Genomic DNA, 24,069 nt, shown 5'->3' on the forward strand with positions numbered 1-24,069 from the left:
GAGGCTGAGGCAGGAGAATCATTTGAACCCGGGAGGCAGAGGTTGCAGTGAGCCGAGATCGCGCCACTGCACTCCAGCCTGGGCGACAGAGCGAGACTCCATTTCGAAAATAAATAAATAAATAAATAAAATAGCCATATTCTCACTGCGGTTATTGTAAGGATTTATTGCAATAATATATGTAAAACACTAAGCACCCAATACTATATATATTTTACTGTGTTAATTATGTGCAGAACAATACACTCTTCATATACTGTAATTCCACACAGACAGGAATAGAACTAGTGTTGATAAAGCAAAAGGACCAAATCAGTACCATTTATCCTTCAGAATTTCTAACGCAATGCAAGACATTTGAAAATTCTGCCAGGTGCAGTAGCTTATGCCTGTAATGCCAGCACTCTGGGAGGCAAAAGTGGGCAGATCGCTTGAGCTCAGGAGTTTGGGACCAACCTGGGGAACATGGCAAAACCTCATCTCCACAAAAAATACAAAATTTAGCTGGGCATGGTGTATGCCTGTAGTCCCAGCTACTTGGGAGACTGAAGCAGAAGGATGGCTTGAGCCTGGGAGGCGGAGGTTGTGGTGAGCTGAGACTGAGTCACTATAATCCAGCCTGGGCAACAGCAAAAAAGAAAAAAGAAAATTCCTTCCTGGCCCCCATAAAGGTGAAAAGGGTAGTAAAATGGAGGGGAAATTTTTTTTTTTAAACTTTGATTTTCTGTATTTCCAAGTACCAAACTGCCACATTATATGCATATTTAACACTCTGCTACACAGAGAAGCACTGGCTGAGTAATAATTAAAAGACAATGAAAATAACAGAGAGAAAGCTAATCAAGTCAAGCTTATACAATAGTATTACACATCAAGACACATCCTCCCAGATCATCTATGAATAGGATTCCTAGCAAGACTCCAGAATAGACACAGAAAAAATTCATCCTACAATTAGCTGGTTTTCTATTGCATAAACAAACAAAAGCAATATAAAAAAATATAAGCACTAAGCTAAAAAGAACATTGACGCAGTGATATGCAGAAACTGAAAAAAGCAAAAGAAAAACAGACCTACACACACACAACAGCAAAATAAAAAGTTAAAGCTATAAAACAATGAAAATATTTTCCAAGTAAAGCATTTTAGGAAAATAAATCTAACCAAAAAATTCGGATCTAACCAAAGACACATACACACCAAAAGAGTTAAAGGGGCTCTCCACCTGTCATGCTGGCAATCTACTGGAGGACAGGAAAAGGATTAATTAGGCAGGGAGACAGACAGACAACCACAGGTGAGAGACGAAGAGACATACAAAGCATTCACAAAGACCAAAGTTTCTCTTTTGTTCCTATTAAATAGCTTTAATTAAAACACAAGGAACCCTAAAAGCAGAAAATACCATTGCATTTCATTATATTTTAATGGCAAATGATATTATACAAAAAAAGATGGCTGGGAGTGATGGCTCATGCCTGTAATCCCAGCACTTTGGGAGGCCGAGGTGGGCGGATCACTTGAGGTCAGGAGTTTGAGACTAGCCTGGCCAACATGGTGAAACCCCATCTCTACAAAAAAATACAAAAATTAGCTGGGCGTGGTGGTGGGCACCTGTAATCCCAGCTGTTTGGAAGGCTGAGGCAGGAGAACCGCTTGAACCCAGGAGGCGGAGGTTGCAGTGAGTCGAGATCACACCACTACACTGCAGCCTTGGTGACAGAACGAGACTCTGTCTCAAAAAAAAAAAAAAAAAAAAAAAAAAAAGACAAGCATACACAGAACACTTTTATCAGTGAAGCTCTTAAGAGAGTATCATATCGTTTAATTCCATGCATGCAGACACTTGTGGAGGATTAGAGACCAAGGCAACCTAAGAGGGGTGCTTGAAAAAATGAGAGAGGGGAGAAATGCCTTCACTTTTTTTTTTTTTTTTTGAGACAGAGTCTCACTCTGTCACCCAGGCTGAAGTGCAGTGGTGATATCTCGGCTCACTGCATGCTCTGCCTCCCGGGTTCACGCCATTCTTCTGCCTCAGCCTCCCGAGTAGCTGGGACTACAGGCACCTGCCACCACACCGCGCCCGGCTAATTTTTTTTGTATTTTTAGTAGAGACGGGGTTTCACCGTGTTGGCCAGGATGGTCTCCATCTCCTGACTTCGTGATCCACCTGCCTCGGCCTCCCAAAGTGCTGGGATTACAGGCGTGAGCCACCGCGCCCGGTCTGCCTTTACTCTTACTAAAGATCAGCATTATCAGAGAATACCTTTGCAGAGGCAATAAAATGCCTGGTATGTAGTAACTGCTCACCCAACAAACACTGCTTGAATCAGGCCATACAGCTTTCTCTCACCCCCTTTTTTTTTTTGGCTTTATCTCCTTTTATAGTCTGTGATTCATCAACCATCAAATACTTTCTGAGCACCAACTATGGCGGGGCATTGCTGTGGGCACTGGGGACATAGTAGTGAACAAAATCAAGTCCCTGCATTCAAGGAAATGGACATTCTAGTTAGGGGGTAAAGGTCAAGAGCACCATTTTGTATGCAGAAAGGAAGCCTCCCTCCTCTGACCAGTCACCACTCACTCCCTCTGCTATCTCCTCTTGCCACCTGGGCTGTTCATCTGACAGCTGAGAGCTGCCAAGCTCTTAGGGCTCATCTCCCTGGTCAATACCCAATTCCAATAAAAAATGCTAACTGTAAGGAACTAATGATATTATTATTAAAAATCTAAAGAGAATTACTAGAAAAAGGAACCAAGTCTACTACACCAGGAGTTGGACTAAACACTTTACACACACTTTACCTACATACCTTCATTTAACACTCATGACAGTCCTGGGAAAAGGCAACAACATCACTACTCTACCATTGAAGAAACAGACTAAGTATCATTGCATTAGTTAAAAGTAACTACTGGATGCTTATTATAGGCCAGGCATTGTGCCTGTAGATATACTAGCTCATTTATTTCATCCTCATAATACAGAAGTTCCTTGACTTATGATAGGGTTACATTCTGATAAACCCATCGTAAGTTCAAAATATCTTAAGTAGAAAGTGCATTCAGGGCCAGGCGCAGTGGCTCAAGACTATAATCCCAGCACTTTGGGAGGCCGGCCGGGCGGATCACAAGGTCAGGAGATGGAGACCATCCTGGCTAACACGGTGAAACCCCATCTCTACTAAAAAATACAAAAAAAACTAGCCGGGCAAGGTGGCGGGCATCTGTAGTCCCAGCTACTCGGGAGGCTGAGGCAGGAGAATGGCATAAACCCGGGAGGCGGAGCTTGCAGTGAGCTGAGATCTGGCCACTGCACTCCAGCCTGGGCAACAGAGCAAGACTCCCTCTCAAAAAAAAAAAAAAAAAAAGAAAGAAAGTGCATTCAATACACCTAACCTACTAAACCATCACTTAACCTAGCCTACCTTAATTGTGCTCAGAACACTTACATTGGCCTACAGTTGGGCAAAATCATCTAACAGCCTATTTTATAACAAAGTGTTGAGTATCTCATGTAATTTATTAAATATTGTAAGGAAACTGAAAAACAGAATGGTTACGTGGATATTCAAAGTATGGTTTCTACTGAATACATATAGTTTTCGCACCATCATCAAACTGAAAAATCGTTAAGTTGAACCATCTTAAATCAGGGACAGTCTGTAACTGTATGTGGTATTAGGATCTGAGGAAACTGAGACATTTGGTACCCTTTCTTGAAGTTACTCTACTAGTAAACGGCAGCCCCAAGATTCAGTTCCTCTCCTGTGCTATTCCTATCACACGCACACTCGTTTGGATTCTCTCAGAAACTAGTGCACATTCTTGCAGAAAGTAGCATACGTCTCACCTCAATCTGGTCGATCTTCACTTGCTTGTATGCCTTCTTCATTTCCTTTACTCCCAGTTTCATAGCATCAACCTAAGGAAGAAGAAAACACAATGTTTTAGAAAGTCATGTTGGCTAAATTGTCTTTATTTATTTATTTATTTGAGACAGTTTCACTCTTGCTGCCCAGGCTGGAGTGCAATGGCTCACTGCAACCTCTGTCTCCTGGGTTCAAGCGATTCTCCTGCCTCAGCCTCCCAGGTAGCTGTGATTACAGGTGTGCACCACCACACCCAGCTAATTTTTGTATTTTTCAGTAGAGGCAGGGTTTCACCATGTTGGTCAGGCTGGTCTCGAACTCCTGACTTCAGGTGATCTACCCACCTCAGCCTCCCAGTGTTGGGATTACAGGCGTGAGCCATTGCACCCAGCTGGTTCAACTGTCTTTAAAAAGCCATAGGAAAAGAGAATAAGAATAAATAAATGAAATAACAGGAAAAGATGTTTTGGGAGTACCGTGGTCTTGGTGTCCTTCAATGACTGGATGGTATAATTGGCTTGTTCCATGTTGAATGACTGTTGGGCGAGATTGTCCCGCTGCTGCTCATACCTTTTTAGAGTCAATTGAGAATGGCAAATATATGAACCAGACAGAAATCCTCAAGAACAAAGTATCCCCACACTAAATAAGAGTATTTTCTTTTAAAAAAAAAAGGAACAAAAAACTTAAAAATTAGATATCACACAGAGAAATTGGCAAAAACAATTTAATCACTCTAACACAAATATCATTCGATGTGTCCCTCCAGTCTTTTTCCTTTGCATGTACAGTCATGCATCGCTTAACAATGGGGATATGTTCTGAGAAATACATTGTTAGGCAATTTCATCATTGTGCAAATATCACAGAGTGTATTTACACAAACCTGTGCGGTATAGCCCACTATTCACCTAGGCTACATGACATAGCCTAGTGCTTGCTCCTAGGCTACAAACCTGTACAGCATGTTACTGTACTGAATATCGTAGCCAATTGTAACACTATGGTATCTGTGTATCTAAACACCCTATAGAAAAGATACAGTAAAAATACAGTATTATAACCTTATAGGGGCCAGAGTGGTATAATGCAGTCTGTTCTGTCATTCATTGACAAAAACATTGTTATGCAGCACATGACTGTATTTTAGTTATAACACTATTTTCCACTTAACATTATAGCATTTGCTTTTTTCTATGTTGCTGCGTATCATTTTTTTTTTTTTTTTTTGAGACAGTTTTGCTCTTGTTGCCCAGGCTGGAGTGCAATGGTACCATCTCAGCTCACCGCAACCTCCGCCTCCTGGGTTCAAGCAATTCTCCTGCCTCAGCCTCTGGAGTAGCTGGGATTACAGGCATGCGCCACCATGCCCAGCTAATTTTGTACTTTTAGTAGAGACAGGGTTTCTCCATGTTGGTCAGGCTGGTCTCGAACTCCCAACCTCAGGTGATCCGCCCGCCTCAGCCTCCCAAAGTGCTGGGATTACAGGCATGACCTGTTGCGCCAGGCCTGCTGCATATCTTAGTATGTCTTTATAATTATTTTCTATGATAAATATACAGAAGTGAAATTCTTAGAGCAAAGGGTAAAACTATTTTTAAGGCTCTTCATACATATAGCTAAACGGTTTTCCAGAATTTTGAACTCCTTGAAGACAGGTATATTTTATTTTGTTTATTTATTTATTTGTTTGTTTGTTTAGAGACAGTCTTGCTCTATTGCCCAGGCTGGAGTGTAGTGGTGCCGTCTCAGATTACTGTAACCTCTGCCTCCTGGGTTCAAGCGATTCTCCCACCTCAGCCTCCCAAGTAGGTGGGACTACAAGCGCACGCAACCACACCCAGCTAATTGTATTTTTAGTGGAGACAGGATTTCACCATGTTGGCCAGGCTGATCTCCAACTCCTGACCTCAAGTGATCTGCTGTCTTGGCCTCCCAAAATGCTGGGATTATAGGTGTGAGCTACTGTGCCCAGCCCCAGGTGTGTTTTATTAATTTTGTACCCATAATTAGGTAATCCATCTGACCTAATATAATGTCTGGTGTTCAAAATGTTTGTAAAATAAAGTTTTATATCAAATTATAATATTACCTCAAAGACTTATGTCACTATGTTCTTTATACAATATTGGAAACAATCTACCCAACTAGAAAAAGAATGATCCAAAAAAAAAAAAAAAAAAAGAATGGTCCATTCATGGTGCAAGCAAATGGTAGAATATTATAATCTCATTAAAAAATGTAAAGTTTCCAAAGAATATTTAAAAGAACAGGGAAATGCTCATGATATTAAGTGGAAAAGGAAAAGCTACATATACACACTACAATTTCATTTCTTCTAAAAAGTTATATGCACACATACCACATATGCAGAAGCAGAGGAAAGAAACTGGAAGAAATTAGCATTTTAAAGGTGGTTATTTCTAGCAGTAAGAATCTAGGTGAATTTTATTTTCTGCTGTTCATATTTATGTATTTTCCAAGTTTCTACAATGAACCTGTATTCTTTTTATCACAAAAAAAGTTACTTAAAACTAGTAATGCTACCAATTAAGAAGGTAAATCATTTCACCACACTCTCACCAGTCTAGGCATTACAATTTCTTTTTCCAATTTGATCTAATCTAAAAGGAGGAAGATGGCATCTGGTATCTTATAAAAAGTCGTTTTAATATAGGAAGAGAGATACTGACAATCTTTCTAGTTCCTCAATAGCTAATTACACCTGACCTCTATAACCCTGCAGAAGATCTCATCAGCTGAACAGTCCACAGAGGTAGGCACCAAAGATACTAGTTAGCTTCTGCTCAAAACTGGGACATAGTCGCCTAAAACAAATTAAGGATCTTTAAATTTATTATGGTGGGAGGGAACAAACATTTAGGATTCCTAATTTTACAAACAAAAACAAAAAAGGTACACTCTAAAATAAATAATAGGAAAACCAAACCCTACAGATCTGGTCCAAAACAGTAGTCACTAACCATTTAAGGCTACTTAAATTATTTAAATTGAATAAAATTTAAACTTCAATTCCTTAGTCACACCAGCCACATTTCAAGTGCTCAATAACCACATGTTGCTAATAGCTACTGTATTGAGCACACAGATATAGAGCATCTCTATCATGGCAAAAAGTTCTATTTAGATGGAAGTTGTTACAACAGATATTGCTGAACACGTAGCGGGGAAGAACCCAGCTAACTGTATTTAACTACTTGTCAATGAAAATTTGTAATTAAATCAAGAGTGCTTAGAAAATAGTATGAAAACCTGAAGGAATGGAAGACCATTTTTCTTTTAGTTAAACCTGCTACAGGGAAAGAAATTGTGTGTGTAACTTACATCCGCTTTTGCTTTAAAACTCGCAAGGCTTTCTGCTTGACCATATTCTGGAGAGAAAAACAGATTTAATAAAAATGAGGTGGAAAACACACATACGGTAAAAGAAATTTCCCATAGCCTCAAACTCACATGCCTACTTCCTCTCTTCTTCAAAGTAGTAGGCATAATGGCTCCTGGATTCTGTTCTTCCCCTCCCCAAAACAGGTATCTCTAAGGTCCAGTCTTTAAGCCTTAGCTCCTATCTGTCTTTGCATCCCACATCCCAGAGTCCTGAACTACTTTCTCTTTTCCTTTTTTTTTTTTTTTTTGAGACAGAGTCTCGCTCTGCTGCCCAGGCTGGAGTACAGTGGCGTGATCTTGGCTCACTGCAAGCTCCGCCTCCCGGGTTCACGCCATTCTCCTGCCTCAGCCTCCCAGTAGCTGGGACTACAGGCGCCCGCCACCTCACCCGGCTAGTTTTTTTTTTTGTATTTTTTAGTAGAGACGGGGTTTCACCGTGTCAGCCAGGATGGTCTCGATCTCCTGACCTCGTGATCCGCCCGTCTCGGCCTCCCAAAGTGCTGGGATTACAGGCTTGAGCCACCGCGCCCGGCCATTAAAAGTCTCTTTTCCTAATGCATATTATCTCCGCCTCTAGCCCCAAAAGTGCTGATTCTGTATATCCAGTTGCCTTAGGGAGATTCTTCACTTGTATAGCCTATCAACTTAACCTCAATAATTCCAAACTCCTAAACCTTATCTCACCTTGGAAATAGGTAACAATGGCCCACCAATCTCTCACCTCTCTAGGTTGAAAATCTTTATATTAACCTTATCTTTCCTCTTTCTGTAGTTTGAACAATCATCCTGTTAGCTGATTTCAGAACTCACTTTCAAACTGATTCTTTGGTTTCCTACCACCATGGTTTGGGCTTTCATTGTCTCAAATCTAGATGGGCTTTCCTGCCTCTGGTTGCTCTTCATTCCCCATCATCCACTAAGATGGCTGGGAAAAGCCTTCCTTTTCTATAGAATGCTGTAAATCATTTTATTTGTCTTCTCCAATAAGGAAGGAAAAACAGGTATTATTACTTCACAGATTATCATAACTCACATTTACTGAGTACTACTTTATCCTAGACATAGTGGTACACATCAATTACCTCATTTAATCCTCATACTGTATGGTAGGTATTATCTCTGTTTTATAGATGAGGAACTAGAGGTTCAGTGATACCCAGGCTCACATGGTTAATAAGTTATGGATCTGGAAAAAACAAGGTACTTCTATATCCACACTCCATGTGCTTAAACGCAGTATTTTATGTTTCTACCTAACAGAAGTGGAAAATAAGTGACTTTATCAAGGTCACAACTAGATGGCAGGGACAGTGTTAGTATTAGAACACTGGTCCCAGACGCCTAGTTCACTTTTTCCCAGCAGGCCACGCCTTAAGCAGTCTAGTGTACCAACCTAACCTGACCAGCTTGGCAAGTCATTGATCTTGAGCACAGCCTAGTCTTCCTCTCCAGATGACCACCTTTTCAGTATAATATGCTAATTCTCATGCACATGCTTTTAGACGTGTGACCAGCATCTCTTTTCACCAGATCAATCCCCAGCCTCCCTTCCATATTTGGTTGCAAACTCTCCTCCCTAAAGGATACACCCTCACATATTTTCTCCTTATGAGACTGTAAGCATCTCTTCTGTAGAGAAGCTCACACCCCTGCACTAGGTCCTGTTGTTTTTTTTTTTTTTTTTTGAGACGCAGTCTCACACTGTCACCTGGGCTAGAGTACAACGGTGTGGTCTCTGCTCACTGCAACCTCCGCCTCCCAGGTTCAAGTGATTCTTCTGCCTCAGCCTCCTGAGTAGCTGGGATTACAGGCGCCCGCCACCATGCCCAGCTAAGTTTTTGTATTTTCAGTAGAGATGGGGTTTCGCTATGTTGGCCAGGCTGGTCTCAAATGCCTGACCTCGTGATCCACCCGCCTCAGCCTCCCAAAGTGCTGGATTACAGGCATGAGCCACCGTGCCCAGCCAAACTAGGCCCTATTTCTGTAAGTGCTAAAACTAGGCTGTGCCAGCACCTTATGCAGCGGTTGCTGCCTACCTTACCTTTGCAGGACCCTCTCTCATCTTCTTGATCTGATCCTTATACTTCACTAGCTCAGCATCCAATCGAGAAATCTTCTTGTCAATGGATTCTGCCCTGCTGTCCACCTTGGGGGAAAATATCAAATGCACTGGTAGTTACTGCAATACACTTAATCCAGAAGGGGCAGGTAGAGAGGAAGGAATACAGAGGAAGAAAAAAGGAGCTTAAGGGGAAGGGTGAAAACCAGTGGTTCACAAAGAAGGGCATTCCCAACCAGAAACTCTGGGCTTTTATAAATTATACTCTGACTCCCCCGCCACACTGCCCCAATTCTGATATACCAGGTAGCCCTCAAGTGGGTTGGGGCAGAAAATAATTTGAGAATCACGGAGTTGAGTTGGAATTTCCCTAGAATCAGAGATTAGCCAGGCTAAGAGCTCATCCAAGAGGCGCGTGAAATGGGCCAGTGCCCAGTGAAACCAGCTGATTGTAGATCTAGTGCCATTTCCTAAATCGGGGATGGTGGCTTAATCTGAAGGGCCAGGGTTCTGAGTTTTGTGTTACTGAGATCCAAGACTGAGGTACAGATAATGTTGACCTAGGATATCAAGCTGAGTCCTGATGTGGGCTGGGGATGACAGATGCAAAAAGGGTAAGGGATCAGGCAGGACGAGGTGGGAAGGGTGTATGGGCCTAGGGCTGGGTGAAGTGAGACGATCAAGGCGAGAGTGGACGGGCAATGGGCATCAAAACGGGTTGGGTGCTGGCAGGGCAAGGCAGTGATGGGGTTACGGGGTCCCTGGTTTGTGGCGTTAGGAATGACTTGGGTAACAGGGATGAAGGGGAGAAGGTGGGACAGAGAGCGCCGACGTATAAGGGGCCCAGGACCCGAAACGAAGTGGAAGAATAGGGGCCCGGCACCGGGGGTGGGCGGGGTCGGGTGTGTCAGAGGTCCTGAGCCTACTTATGCATGATCAAATGCCCACCGTGCCAATGCAGTCAGTCAGGCTGGGCGGCGGAGCCTTGGGTTTCGCTTTCCCGAAGAGTCGGTTCATCTTCAGCGGCCGCGAAGACACCCAAACACTTGAGCAAAACCAGAAACGGAAGCCTCCCGCCTCGACTTCCGGCCCCTCTGTGCGCAAGCGCAATATGCCCCCTGGCGTTTCCCGATTCTTTTTCCGGATTTTCAGCCGGGTCTTCCGGGGAGGAGAGCAAAACAACTTGGTGCACTCGGAGAGAGCCTGCAGGGGGCGGGGTGTTGGTGGAAGGAGTGGGAGGGGTTTTATTGTAGCAAGGCGGGGCCTCAGTTGAGTGGGTGGGGCCTGCGGGCAACTAAAGCGGCATAGGGCGAGGGCGGGGCCGGCAGGGCGGGGCGGGGCTGGGAAGCAGTCTGGCGGGGTTGTAAGACGCCGCGCTCAGCTACCATCGCTGGGCGGTCAACAAGCGCGGGCCTGGCTCAACGCGGCGGGGCGAGGAGACCACGAGGCGACCGGGAGCGGCTGGGCTCTCGGCTGCGCGCCCTTCGGCCAGGCCGGGAGCCGCGCCAGTCGGAGCCCCCGGCCCAGCGTGGCCCGCCTCCCTCTCGGCGTCCACCTGTCCGGGGTGCTGCCAGCGGGCATGACCGACCCACCAGGGGCGCCGCCGCCGGCGCTCGCAGGCCGCGGATGAAGAAGAAGACCCGGCGCCGCTCGACCCGGAGCGAGGAATTGACCCGGAGCGAGGAGTTGACCCTGAGTGAGGAGGCAACGCGGAGCGAAGAGGCGACCCAGAGTGAGGAGGCGACTCGGAGCGAAGAGATGAATCGGAGCCAGGAGGTGACCCCGGACGAGGAGGCGACCCAGAGCGAGGAGGTGACCAGGGAGGAAATGGCGGCACCTGGGCTCACCGTGACTGTCACCCACAGTGAGTGTCGGGCGCCGGGTGGACTCCTTGCTGGCCCCGAAAGCCCGGCGGGGTCTGTGGGTTTAGTCACGTGTTCTCCAGAAGCGTGTGACCTTGCGCTTGTCCTGGCGTCCGGAAGCTTGGGTTCTTGGTTGTGTCCGTGGAACTGTCTTTTGTATACTTTTCCATGTGGCCGGTGTATTTTGTCTCTGGCCATTTGTGCGATCCTGGGTGTTCGAGCTTGTCCGCGCTTTACGTCGTGGGCCTGGTTGTGTTTGTGTGCCCGCGCAGTTATTGTGGTCTTTGTGTCAGGCATATATTTGGCCATGTGGTCTACGACTGCTCCGTGTGTAATGAGTCAGAACTTCGTGCCTGCCGGGGTGCTCCTCATCTGCTGAGTGCCTTCTCCGTGTGCGCCACTTGAGTTGGCTGTGGGTCTAAGCGTTGTACTCTGGGCATCCTTTGGGTCTGCCTACTGTTGGAGTTGACACACAACCAAATGAAGTCAGTACACCGGAGAACTAAGTCCATGAGGTTTCCCCAGAACCAGCTAGGGGAGGCTCAAGGGTCTGGGAATCTGGAGACCCGGATTCTAGATCCTGCAGTTTAGAGTGACCTTGGGATGGACGGCTTCTTTCTAAGAATCCAGTTTCTCCTCTGTGAAGTAGATTTGGTAACCCTGGCTCCCGCTGACCTCACGGAGCTGTTGGGGGAACCGAACCTTGGTGTAATGTACTGGACACAGGCTCCCTCCTTATTGTCCACATCCCTGGAAAAGAACTGGCGTCTCTTCTTCAGAAAGAAAGGCTCTGCTGTTCGTATTCATTTGTCTGTCTGCTTAGCACCAATCATGGATGCACTCAAGTGTGTCCAGTGGGAGAGACAGAGGAAAGCAGTCACTTTCCCGTTACAGCAAGCGAGACGAGACCAGTACAATACAGGGTACAAGGCAGTCAGGCCACAGGAAGCAGATGGCTTGTGATGAAAAAGGTGGGCTTGGGAATCAGCTAGATCTGATGTCAAGTTCTGATTCCAACAGTTGGGTCTCCATAGGCAGGCCTTAACTTGCCTGAGGTCACAGTTTGCTCATCTGTGAAATCAGAAGTAATAGGTAGATCTACTTCGTGGGGTTTTTCTGAGGATTAAATTTGATTATGCATGAAATGCTTAAAATGTTAGCTGATATCATTCATATTGTTAGTTATTATAATAGAGGAAACAGAGATCCTTGAGGAGGTCACCAGAGGAAAGCTGGGTGGCATGGGGGCAGGCTTTGTGGAGTAGGTGGCATATGAGCTGGGCCTTGAAGGCTGGGTAAATAAATGTAATGAAGTGTCACCCTCTGTTGGTTTATGTGAAAGAATCATCTTTGTCAAATGCTTTTCTTTCTCCCCAGGCAATGAGAAGCACGACCTTCATGTTACCCCGCAGCAGGGCAGCAGTGAACCAGTTGTCCAAGACCTGGCCCAGGTTGTTGAAGAGGCCATAGGGGTTCCACAGTCTTTTCAGAAACTCATATTTAAGGGTAGGCATTTCTTTTTCTTTTTTTCTTTTTTTTTTTTGAGACAAAGTTTCACTCTTGTCGCCCAGGCTGGAGTGCAATGGCGCGATCTAGGCTCACTGCAACCTCCGCCTCCCGGGTTCAAGTGATTCTCCTGCCTCAGCCTCTCGAGTAGCTGGGATTACAGGTGCCCACCACCATGCCTGGCTAATTTTTGTATTTTTAGTAGAGACGGAGTTTCACCATGTTGGCCAGGCTGGTCTCGAACTCCTGGTCTCAGGTGATCCACCCACCTCGGCCTTCCGAAGTGTTGGGATTACAGGTGTGAGCCACTGCGCCCGGCCAAGGGTAAGCATTTCTTTTCCAGCTTTTCCTTATGGCCAAGCGACAGTTTTAAAACTGCTTAACTTTTCCTAATAGTCACTCTGTTTTCAAACTGGGACAATTTTTATTTATTTGTTTATTCATTCAGTTCTTCAACAGATATTTATTGAGGACCTGCTAGGTACTGGACACTTTCAAACATCTGGACAGGTGTCAGATTTGAAGTCTTATGATGATGGCAGAAATCTCACCATTTTTGATGAAGCTCATGGGCAGTCTTCCCTGGCTAGGTTAGATCATCTTCCCATTATATGTTACCATGGTACTCCCTGTTGTTTTTGCATCACTTCTATGAAATTACTATTAAATAATCATTTTCTTAGTTGCTTAACATCTGATTTCTCTGTTAGAATAATAGCCTCCGTGAGGGGGGAGATACTGCTGTGTTTCCAGTGCCTCACATTGTTCTGACTCAAAGGAGGTTTTGAACAAACTTACTGGGGACCTGGATGTGGTGGGCTCAGTGGATGGATGATGCTCATTTCTGCCAGGACCCACACCCTCCTGGCCCCTGTCCCTTGTCTTCCCACTCCCCTGAGAATCCATTATTCTGGTATCCACTGGGGAAAGACTTATCCCATTGGGTGTCAGTCATTATAAATAATTTAATAATAGGAGGCATTTTATTTATATTTTATAATGTAACGTATTATCTTTAATTTTTAAAAATATTTTATTTCTGAATTATAAACACAATAGAAATTCATGTTTCAAAATAGAGGAATGCTTGAAAAAGAAAATGTTCCCCTGGATAAAACCCCTCAATAACACTGGGTCATCAGCATTCATTGTGGCATTGGAGTTTCCTGCAAAAAATGAGCTTTAATGCCTATTGTAGACTGTAATGCCTACTGAAGACTTTAAAGTCTTCTGTAGTGTGGTTCATCAGCCCCCGATGCCTGAATATTTGGCTCTTTCCAGTTTCTCACTAATATGAAAAGGTTGCACTGAATATTATTGTATAGTAGTTACTGTGGAGTCACATGTCCAGTTATTTGTTTAGGATGAATATGTAGAAATGAAATTACTTGGCCGGGCGCGGTGGCTCAAGCCTGTAATCCCAGCACTTTGGGAGGCCGAGACGGGCGGATCACGAGGTCAGGAGATCGAGACCATCCTGGCTAACACAATGAAACCCCGTCTCCACTAAAAATACAAAAAAATTAGCCGGGCGTGGTGGCGGCGCCTGTAGTCCCAGCTACTCGGGAGGCGGAGCTTGCAGTGAGCCAAGATCGCGCCACTGCACTCCAGCCTGGGCGACAGAGCGAGACTCCGCCTCAAAAAAAAAAAAAAAAAAAAAAAATAACTGGGTCATGGCACCCTCTAAAAAGATACCATTTCTCATTAGTGAACACACTTATCTATTTCCTGAATCCTGCTGAAATTTATTTTCAGTGTGGTACAATTATTACAAGTTGGCCTACCTTTCTCCTCTTTTTAGGAAAATCCCTGAAGGAAATGGAAACACCATTGTCAGCACTTGGAATACAAGATGGTTGCCGGGTCATGTTAATTGGAAAAAAGGTAAATTGCTTTTTCCATCAGAAATCCTCAGAATCAAATGATTGAAGTCTTTTATACAGGTTTCGGTTTAGAAGACCAAATTGGGGACCCAGATTCTGCATTGATAAAACCCTTCTCTAAACAAATACAATCTTTATTTGTTTTACAGGATTACCAATTTTGTTGTTTTCATACCCTCCTGCTCCTGTTGATTAGAACTTTTGCTCTAGGAAATAGGAGTGGTTGTGCTGCCTTAATAATATGTTTTTTGTTTTGGTGGTAGAATCTGGGTCTGGTTCAAATGGTGCCTGGGACAGGTCTCATTCACTTGGAGTAGAGTTAGCAAGAGTCTGGTGTTAAAATAAACTTGTAGATATTAAGAATAATCACTCTGTTCCAGTTCAGGAGCCTCTCCCTTTAACCAACCTTTTAACTAAAATCTCCCACAAGGGAAAACCTTTGACTGGAAAGAAAGGTTCAGACTAAGGAACTGAGGGGAAAAAAAGACAGATGAGGTCAGCAATCCTTAAGGTGATGAGAGGGCTATGGCCAGCCCTGCATTGTGACACAGCGGAATTACTGAGCATATGAAGTTCCCTTGTTTTGAGTGAGGTGACTGAGTAGAGAGAGGGCAGAGATTCACAAAGTGAAGGCAAAGAAAATCTAATCCAGACTTGGAACTGCCTGGAGACTGGAACTCAGAACTTAGCTACAAAGAGGAATGAATAATTTGGGATAGCATAACTAAGCAGAAAGCTGCTAGACCTATCTGTCAAATGTTTACCTGAGAGAAGGGGGAAATATTCTAAATTTCTTGCTTCAGGGTCCGGGAGAATGGTGATGGGGAATAGGCAGAACCAAGGAGTCAAGTATGAAGAAACTATAGGACTTTTACTTGGAGCTGACAGCTTATGGAGTGAAGTGTGAAGTCAAGGAGGGCACCATGGCACATACCCGTTGTCCCAGCAAGTCGGGAGTCTGAGACAGGAAGATCACTTCAGTCCAGGGGATTGAGGCTGCAGTGAGTTATGATCATGCCTGTAAACAGTCACTGCACTCCAACTTGGGCACCGTAGTGAGACTCTATCTCAAAAAAAGAAAAATCTGAACTTAAGTCTACTCTACCTCTTTTGGACTGTGTGATCTCATGTTACTTTACTACATTAAGCCTCAGTTTCATCATCTGTAAAACAGCAGTACTTCCCTGATGGAGTTGTGGTAAGGCTTAAAAAAATAATATAGGTAAGATGCTTAGGATAGTGTGTGGCATGTAGGAAGTGTTCAATAGAAGTATTCATCGTTGTTAACCAGCATCATGTTAAACAGGAGCGCTCAATTGGAGGCTGCCATTTAGGAATTCCCTTTAAAGGAATGGTAGAATTCCACCTGACTTGCCATTCTGGACTCCTCACAAGTGTTCACTGAAATGTGATTACCCTCCAGGCTTCAGTCTTGGTTGTTGATCAGTCTAGGGCTGAGACTGAATCTGGCAGTTGGATTGTCTCCATTCTCTGTACCCAAGCTGTCAGGGCCCACACCAGAATGTTTGCCTAACACCTGTCTAGTCTGGAGTCTTTGTAGATGGAAAACTTGATGTATAACCCTTTGACTTGACTTCCAAGAAGCAACAGAGTTAAAACCATTATTTCTAGGTGAGTGGTTTCGTGCAGTTGTGGTCAGGTATTTTTCCTGACAGAGGCTACTGTTCTTGTTGATTGCTTTTTCTTTTTGGGGGGGAGAGGGGGCAGTCTCGCTCTGTCACCCAGGCTGGAGTGCAGGTGCACGATCTCAGCTCACTACAACCTCCACGTCCCAGATTCAAGCCATTCTCCTGCCTCAGCCTCCCGAGTAGCTGGGACTGCAGGCGCCTGCCACCATGCCCGGCTAATTTTTTTGTTTTTTTCAGTAGAGACAGTGTTTCACCATGTTGGCCAGGCTGGTCTCAAACTCCTGACCTTAAATGAGCTGCCCACCTCGGCCTCCCAAAGTGCTGGGATTACAGGCGTGAGCCACCACACCCAGCCTGTTCTTAAAGACTGTTGGCTTTATTTTCTTCTTAAACATTTTAGAACAGTCCAGAGGAAGAGGTTGAACTAAAGAAGTTGAAACATTTGGAGAAGTCTGTGGAGAAGATAGCTGACCAGCTGGAAGAGTTGAATAAAGAGCTTACTGGAATACAGCAGGTAACTCTCTTCATGGACCTTGACTTTCTGCCTTCTATCAGAGCTTCCTGGATATAACTTGTGGTTACAGGGACAGGCTCTGCAGTCAGACTCCCTGGGTTCAGATCCTGGATTCACCCTTTCTCTTACTGAGAACAAGTTTATCTTTGCCTCAAGTTCCTCATCTGCAAAAAGGGAATAATGGTGACATTTCCCTCTTAGGATTGTTGGGAGCATTAAATAATGTAGATTGAGCTTGACACATACTATGTGCTTTATAAGCATTTATTGTCATAGTTATTGTCAAACCCCAGCCAGCATCCATTTATGCTCACAGGAGAGCACCTGCCATGCTCAGATCATGAATTGTCTGAAATAGAACAAGTAGCTTCTCTCTCTCTGGGCTGTTGTAATGTGTTTGGCAAGGCAAATGACATTTTGTTGGTTCATAGAAGGTCCAAGTTAAACATGATAGTGGGGTTGGAGGGGGTCATCCTATTCAATTCCTTATATTAGAGATGGGGTACTGAAACCCAGTAAGGATTAGGACAAGCTCAAGACCACTTATTTATTTTTCCTTCTCATTGTGCAACATTAATTGGGGTGTGTTTTGGCTTTTTTTTTTTTTTTTTTTTTTTTTGAGATGGAGTCTCACTCTGTCACCCAGGCTGGAGTGCAGTGGTGCAATCTCAGCGGCTCCCTGCAGCCTCTGCCTCCCAGGTTCAAGCGATTCTCCTGCCTCAGCCTCCCGAGTAACTGGGATTACAGGCGCCGCCTGCCACCACATCTGTCTGATTTTTTTGTATTTTTAGTAGAGATGGGGTTTTACCATGTTGGCCAGACTGTTCTCAAACTCCTGACCTCAAGTTATCTGCCCGCCTTGGCCTCCCAAAGTGCTGGGATTATAGGTGTGAGCCACCGTGCCCGGCCTGTATGTTTGTGTTTGCCCGGCCTATATGTTTGTGTTTTAATTACAGAATACATGCTGACTGTACAAAAGTTTTAAGTGCATGTATAGGCACTAATATGGAAAATAAAAATTATCCATGAGGCCCCAACTCAGAGATAACCATTATCGAAGCCTGAAATATATTTTTCATCTTTAAAAAAATTGATATAATGTTATATACACTTTATAAACTATTTTTTTTTGGGATAAAAAATTAAACATTTTCCTATGATGGTATTTTTCAAAGCTTGCATGCATTTCATCTTGTATAAATGTATCATTTACCTAGCCAATTCTGTATTGTTCATTTAATACTATTTTTACCATTATGTGTAATGCTTCTTTGACTATCCTTGGACATAAATCTTTTTTGACCATTCCTGGTTTTTTTAGTAGAATAAATTCTTTGAGTTGGAATTGTTGGTTGATGTTTAAAGCTCTTGCTACATGTTGTGAAATCTGTATTTGTAGCCCTTGGCTGTGATAAACATCCTCAGAGATCCCTGCTATCCAACTCTTGTCACCAGCTAACTGGTCATTAGGCCAAGCTATGTGAGTGAACCATTAGACAATTTGATAAAAATAAGCACTGCTGCCATTCGTTAGCATGTGTCTGTGCCACAGGTTAGTGACACATGTACATATATTCCCTTTACCTCACAGTAACCCTCTAGAGTGTGAGTATCATAATCTTCATTTTTAAAATGAGGGTACTGAGACATGAATAGGCTAAGTAATTTGCTCAAGATCACAAGTTAGTAAATGGCAGTCAGTTTTCAAGCCTAGGCTTTGAAGACTCTAAGCCTGTGCTTTTAACATCTGCCTCTTGTGTACAGGATACATTTGTGATTGGGGGCTTCACTGGCACCAAGCCTCAGGAGGCATTCGCAGCCACAGTGGGTCATGCGAGGTAGAGCAGACTGCAACCTGATAGAATTCTTGGACTGGCCCACGGCCAGTCTTTTAAATTTTTCCAAGAGATGAAGTTGTGGATCTGAAATGTGGCCTGGCCTGCCAGGGCTATGTTGGACTCAGTGTTATCGCTTCAGTAGTATTGTGGCATGGAGTTTTCCATCAGCCTCAAAGAACCCTTGCAGTAATGCATTATTTCCCACAGGGTTTTCTGCCCAAGGATTTACAAGCTGAAGCTCTCTGCAAACTTGATAGGAGAGTAAAAGCCACAATAGAGCAGTTTATGAAGATCTTGGAGGAGATTGACACACTGGTAAGTAAATATTCAGCTGAGAAGAACTAGTTTTGTCTTTATTTCAGTCACATTCACTCTTCCAGTAATGTACTCTCCTATTGTCTGAGCAAACCCATCACTTGAGAATATTAAGCATCTGCTTTTGTGTGCCAATCACGTTGCTTGGTCCTGGGTGAATGCACAATGATAAGACAGTTCCTGCTTTCTAGGCACTCACAGCCCTCCAGTATAGGACTTTTATCATTTATACTTATGTTTGCCAGTAGCATCTGTAATCATCATGAAGCTGGGACCCAAGGAGTCCACGATCTCATGGTCAAGGAAACAGGTTTTCACTTTCTCTGATACTCATGTGACTGATAATTCTGCAGGCCTCATTACTTATAGAGGATTCAGCCAGACCCAGATCTTGTGAGGCTGCTGAAAATCGTTAACTCAGGGGTTCTCTTTTGCAGATGATAGTAATGATATCTCTAGCCTGATGCTTCATTCTTGAAGGTGAACTGCACTGTGTGTTTCTGTTGGCCAGGGAGGGTCTAAAGAAGCAGCAGCGCCGGGCGCAGTGGCTCACGCCTGTAATCTCAGAACTTTGGGAGGCCGAGGCGGGTGGATCACAAGGTCAGGAGATCGAGACCATCCTGGCTAACACGGTGAAACCCTGTCTCTACTAAAAACATAAAAAATTAGCCGGGCGTGGTGGCAGGCGTCTGTAGTCCCAGCTACTCGGGAGGCTGAGGCAGGAGAATGGCGTGAACCCAGGAGGCGGAGCTTGCAGTGAGCCAAGATTGCACCACTGCACTCCAGCCTGGACGACAGAGCAAGACTATGTCTCAAAAAAAAAAAAAAATAGCAGCAGCAGGCACTTTTCCTGTCACAATGAGCCCATGGTCTGGCCAGGGCAGAGTATCCATACATACGAAACAATAAAAAAACGAAGTCTGTGTTACAGATCAGTTCCTACGGGCCAGACGTTGAGAATACAGGGAGCTTTTATAGGGACAAGAGCCATGGGAAGGCAATATAGGATACAGACTCAGGGAAAGGGTTCCTGAAAATGGACATCTCGTTTACATTGGTGACCCGTGACCTGTTTTATATACTGTGGGTGTTTCTTATGTGTTCTCATGTCATTTTCACTGAGGATTATTTGTTACATGTTTACTATTTACTAACTTGTATTATCAACTTACTCTTCCATAGATCCTGCCAGAAAATTTCAAAGACAGTAGATTGAAAAGGAAAGGCTTGGTAAAAAAGGTTCAGGTGAGTTGTGTAATAGTGCACCACAAAGCGTAATATGTTAGTGTGTAGGTATGCATGTTTATCTCTTCAGAGTCGGTAGTATAGCAGCATGGTGTGTGGTATGGGCCTGTTTTGGTTATTACTTATTTATCAACAGGAACCCTGAACGTCAGAGAAGAGCCCCGTATGTCCCTGTAATTATATATGAATTTAAACTGTTTAGGGAGGGAACTCACTGGAGAGCAGATAGGGCTGACACGTTACACAATTCCTGGAGGCAGTATTCATGCATACATTGCTTCCTGCGATTGTTCAGGTGCTGTGCAGTGGCCTTGTGGCAAAGCTCCCTGCCTTTACCACCTTTTAGGGGATTGCTGGCCTGGAGCATGGTCAGAATGCTGGTCCTATGCTCCCTCCCTCCCCTTACCTTGGAACCCAGGCCAGTTGCCCATCTCCATTCATGCACAGTCTGTTTTGAGTCTCAGCCATGGGTTCCCCAGAATGGCTAAGCAAGGAGCCTTGTGTGGGCAGTGGTTGGCTATCCCTGGATGGGCCCTTACTGCCCTGTGTGTATTTTCTAGGCATTCCTAGCTGAGTGTGACGCAGTGGAGCAGAACATCTGCCAGGAGACAGAGCGGCTGCAGTCTACAAACTTTGCCCTGGCCGAGTGAGGTGTGGCAGAAAGAGGCTATGCTGCCCTGAAGAATGGCACCACCAGCTCTGCCGTCTCTGGAGCAGAATTTACCTGATTTCTTCAGGGCTGCTAGGGGCAACTGGCCATTTGCCAGTTTTCCTACTGTCACCCGGTTCTCAATGAAAAACAGTGTCTTTGTGATTTTGAGTAAAGCTCCTGTCTGTTTTCTCCTTCTGTCTCTGTGGTTGTGCTGTCCAGCAATCCACCTTTTCTGGAGAGGGCCACCTCTGCCCAAATTTTCCCAGGTGTTTGAACCTTTGGATGCTTTCTTTGGGCTGGTGAAAGCTCTAATTTGCCTTGGGCTAGTTTCAGGTTTATAGGCGGCCCCAGTCTTCAGATATATGAGGGCTTCCTTGCTCTTGTGATCACGTAGTCCCATAGCTGTAAAACCAGAATCACCAGGAGGTTGCACCTAGTCAGGAATGTTGGGAATGATCTAGAACAAGGTGTTTGGCACATAAGTAGACCACGTATCCCTCATTATGACCTAATTCCAGAACATCTGGCTGGGTTGTTGGTTTCTAGACTTTGTCCTCACCTCCCAGTGACCCTGACTAGCCGTAGGCTATGAGATATCAGGGGGCCGTTCCTTTGATGGAGCCTGTAGTTGATGCAAGGCTTCCTTGTCCCCAAGCAAGTCTTCAGAATGTTAGAACCCAGTGTTGACTAAGTCTGTGCTTGAAACCGGGCCAGAGCCATGGCTTAGGAAGCGCAAAGAGAAGGCACCAGAATGAATAAAGCAGGCAAGTGGTGAAGCCAACCATAAACTTCTCAGGAGTGACATGTGCTTCCTTCAAAGGCATTTTTGTTAACTATATCCTTCTGAGTTCTATATTTCCTTCAAGGCTGTTCTGTCCATTTTGCGGACTGCCCCCCACCCCATCATTGTTATTAAAAAATTGAGGCCTGGCACAGTGGCTCATGCCTATAATCCCAGCACTTTGGGAGGCTGAGGTGGGCGGATCGCTTGAGGCCAGGAATTTGAGTCCAGCCCAGGCAACATAGCAAAACCCCATTCTGCTTAAAATAATAATAATAATAATAATTAACTCGGCGTAGTGGCATGTGCCTGTAATCCCAGCTACTGGGGAGGCTGAGGCATGAGAATAGTTTGAACCTGGGAGGTGGAGGTTGCTGTAAGCCAAGATTGTGCCACTGCACTCCAGCCTAGGTCACAGAATGAGACTCCATCTCAAAAAAAAAAATATGGGTCGGGTGCAGTAGCTTCTTCCTGTAGTCCCAGCTACTTGGGAGGCTGAGGCTAGAGGATCACTTGAGCCCAGGAGTTTGAGTGTAGTCTGGGCAACATAGCAAGACCCCATCTCTAAAAATTTAATTAAGTAAAAGTAAATAAAAAGGGGAAAAAAAACACCGTTTATGTGCTCATCAAGTAGAAGAGTGTTTTGCTTTTTTTTTTTTCTTTTGATCATTTGATAAATCATTTCATGGCTCTAGTCATAATTTATACTTAATAACATTGAGAGTAGCCTTTTGTGCTAGAACTCTACCTAAAATGATCAGTTGCTGTCACCCCATTCTTTAGCACAGTGCCCCGTAGACAGACTTCTAAAAGGCCACTCTGAGACCCACATCATTTGGCAGAGAGAGAGTCGTTGAAGTCTCAGCAATTTAGGACTGGGTGGGTTAAGACCTCAGACAAGGTGGTAGAGGTGGACTTGTGGACAAGGCTCGGCTCCCAGCCCACCGCACCCCAACTTTAATCAGTGCGGTTCACTATTGATCTATTTTTGTGTGATAGCTGTGTGGCATGGGCCATAACATTTGATGAGAAGTTACTGTATACCGAACTGCCGAACACTGTTCTAAATTGTTCATATATATTAGTCATTTAATTCTCACAAAACATCAGAAGTAGACAGATATCCTTATTTTAGAGATGAGGAAACCGAGAGAACTTAGGTCATTAGCTAAGGTTGTAGAGTAAGTGGCAAAGCCAAGACACAAAGCTGGGCGGTTTGGTTTCAGAGCCAGTGCTTTTCACCTCTACTGCTTCTCAACCAACACAGGGTTGCACAGACCCATTCTCTGATTTTTTTCTTCTCCTCCTCTGCCTCTCCCTCTAGCTGCCACTTCTCTCTACTCTAGTTCATTTTCCATAGAGCAGCCCGAGGGATCATAAAGTGCAAATCTTGCCATGTCAGTCCCTGCTTGGAACCCTCCAATGGCTCACCATTTCTCTTACTTTAAAGGCGAAAGTATTTACCCCATGCCTTCTGCCCTCTCATCTCAAGCCCCTCATTTGTTTGCTCTCTGCTGTCAGCCACTCTTCTTTCAGGTCCTCAGATGCACTGCACGCTCTCCTGCCTGGGGTCTTTGCACCTGCTACTGCCTCTGCTCGGACAGCTCCTCACCTTTCTTCCTCCAACCCCACCCTTGTATAGGTGACTTTTATTCACCAGAATTCAACTCACATGTCTCTTCCATGGAGAACCCTCACCTACTGTCTTGAGACCCTGTCAGGCCCCCAGGTAGGATCCTCTCTCGGCTTCCCATACATTTCTTTCACAGCATTTACATAGTCCATGATAGTTTACTTGTGGGATTATTTGGTTAATCTTTGCCTTTAACGCCAGGGTTCCTTGAGTGAAGGAGCTTCTTTGTCTTGGTAACAGCATTATTTCAAGCATATTGTCCTGTGTATAGTAAAACCTCAATAAATATTTGGAGAGCGAATGAATGTTGAATGCACACATCAATAGTGAAACTTCTATAGCTGCATATGGCCTCAGAATCTCTATCAGCATTGGAATTTACAGTCTTAACAGCCTTTATTGTCTTAAGGGTTGAGAAAAGAGGCCCTAAGGCATGGACTGCTGGGCAGATGTGATGGGTGATTGCACAGGCCCCACCCACACAGATCTGCTCATCCAAGGAGTTTCTGCCTGTGAAACTTCTCCTGTGAGAAGGGGAGAAAGCACCCCTTCTCAGTTGTCCACTTGCCTGGGACATGGCAAGTCCTGCCACAGGGAGAACAGATGGGAGTGCGTGCTCCCACAAACTAATTCTTCAGCCTCGGGGCTTGAAAGATTCTCCCACATTGTCTTTTTTTTTTTCAAGATAGGGTCTTGCTCTCTTGCCCAGGCTAGAGTACAGTGGCTTGATCTCTGCTCACTGCAACCTCTGCCTCCTGGGCTCAAGCGATCCTCCCGCCTCAGCCTCCCGAGTAACTGCGACCACAGGTGCTTGCCACCATGCCCGGCTAATTTTTTTTTGTATTTTTGGC

General features: G+C 44.6%; 2 protein-coding genes across 3 annotated transcripts in view; one reads left to right on the forward strand and one right to left on the reverse strand.

Annotated features, from left to right (window-relative positions):
* Positions 1–24,069, reverse strand: part of CHMP5 (charged multivesicular body protein 5) — a 297,689-nt gene that overhangs the window by 6,484 nt on the left and 267,136 nt on the right. Inside the window, exons 2-6 of one of the 2 annotated variants that reach the window (XM_050760839.1) lie at positions 10,289–10,392; positions 9,323–9,427; positions 7,222–7,268; positions 4,353–4,446; positions 3,858–3,929 (exon numbers count right to left, since the gene is read on the reverse strand). In XM_050760839.1, the coding sequence (XP_050616796.1) occupies positions 3,858–3,929; positions 4,353–4,446; positions 7,222–7,268; positions 9,323–9,427; positions 10,289–10,357 (387 nt within the window). In that variant the 5' untranslated portion in view covers positions 10,358–10,392. Of the gene's footprint in view, positions 1–3,857; positions 3,930–4,352; positions 4,447–7,221; positions 7,269–9,322; positions 9,428–10,288; positions 10,441–24,069 lie in introns of those variants that run through there. The other variant, XM_050760838.1, reaches the window with a different exon arrangement.
* Positions 10,614–20,995, forward strand: BAG1 (BAG cochaperone 1). Its single transcript, XM_050760825.1, has 7 exons — positions 10,614–11,204; positions 12,580–12,708; positions 14,510–14,592; positions 16,641–16,754; positions 18,800–18,907; positions 20,090–20,152; positions 20,713–20,995. Exons 1-7 carry the CDS (start codon positions 10,967–10,969, stop codon positions 20,800–20,802), a joined length of 825 nt encoding a protein of 274 aa, XP_050616782.1. The 5' UTR covers positions 10,614–10,966; the 3' UTR covers positions 20,803–20,995.

The sequence above is a fragment of the Macaca thibetana genome, chromosome 15, assembly GCF_024542745.1.
Source record: "Macaca thibetana thibetana isolate TM-01 chromosome 15, ASM2454274v1, whole genome shotgun sequence".
In the NCBI taxonomy this organism is placed as follows: Eukaryota; Metazoa; Chordata; class Mammalia; order Primates; family Cercopithecidae; genus Macaca; species Macaca thibetana.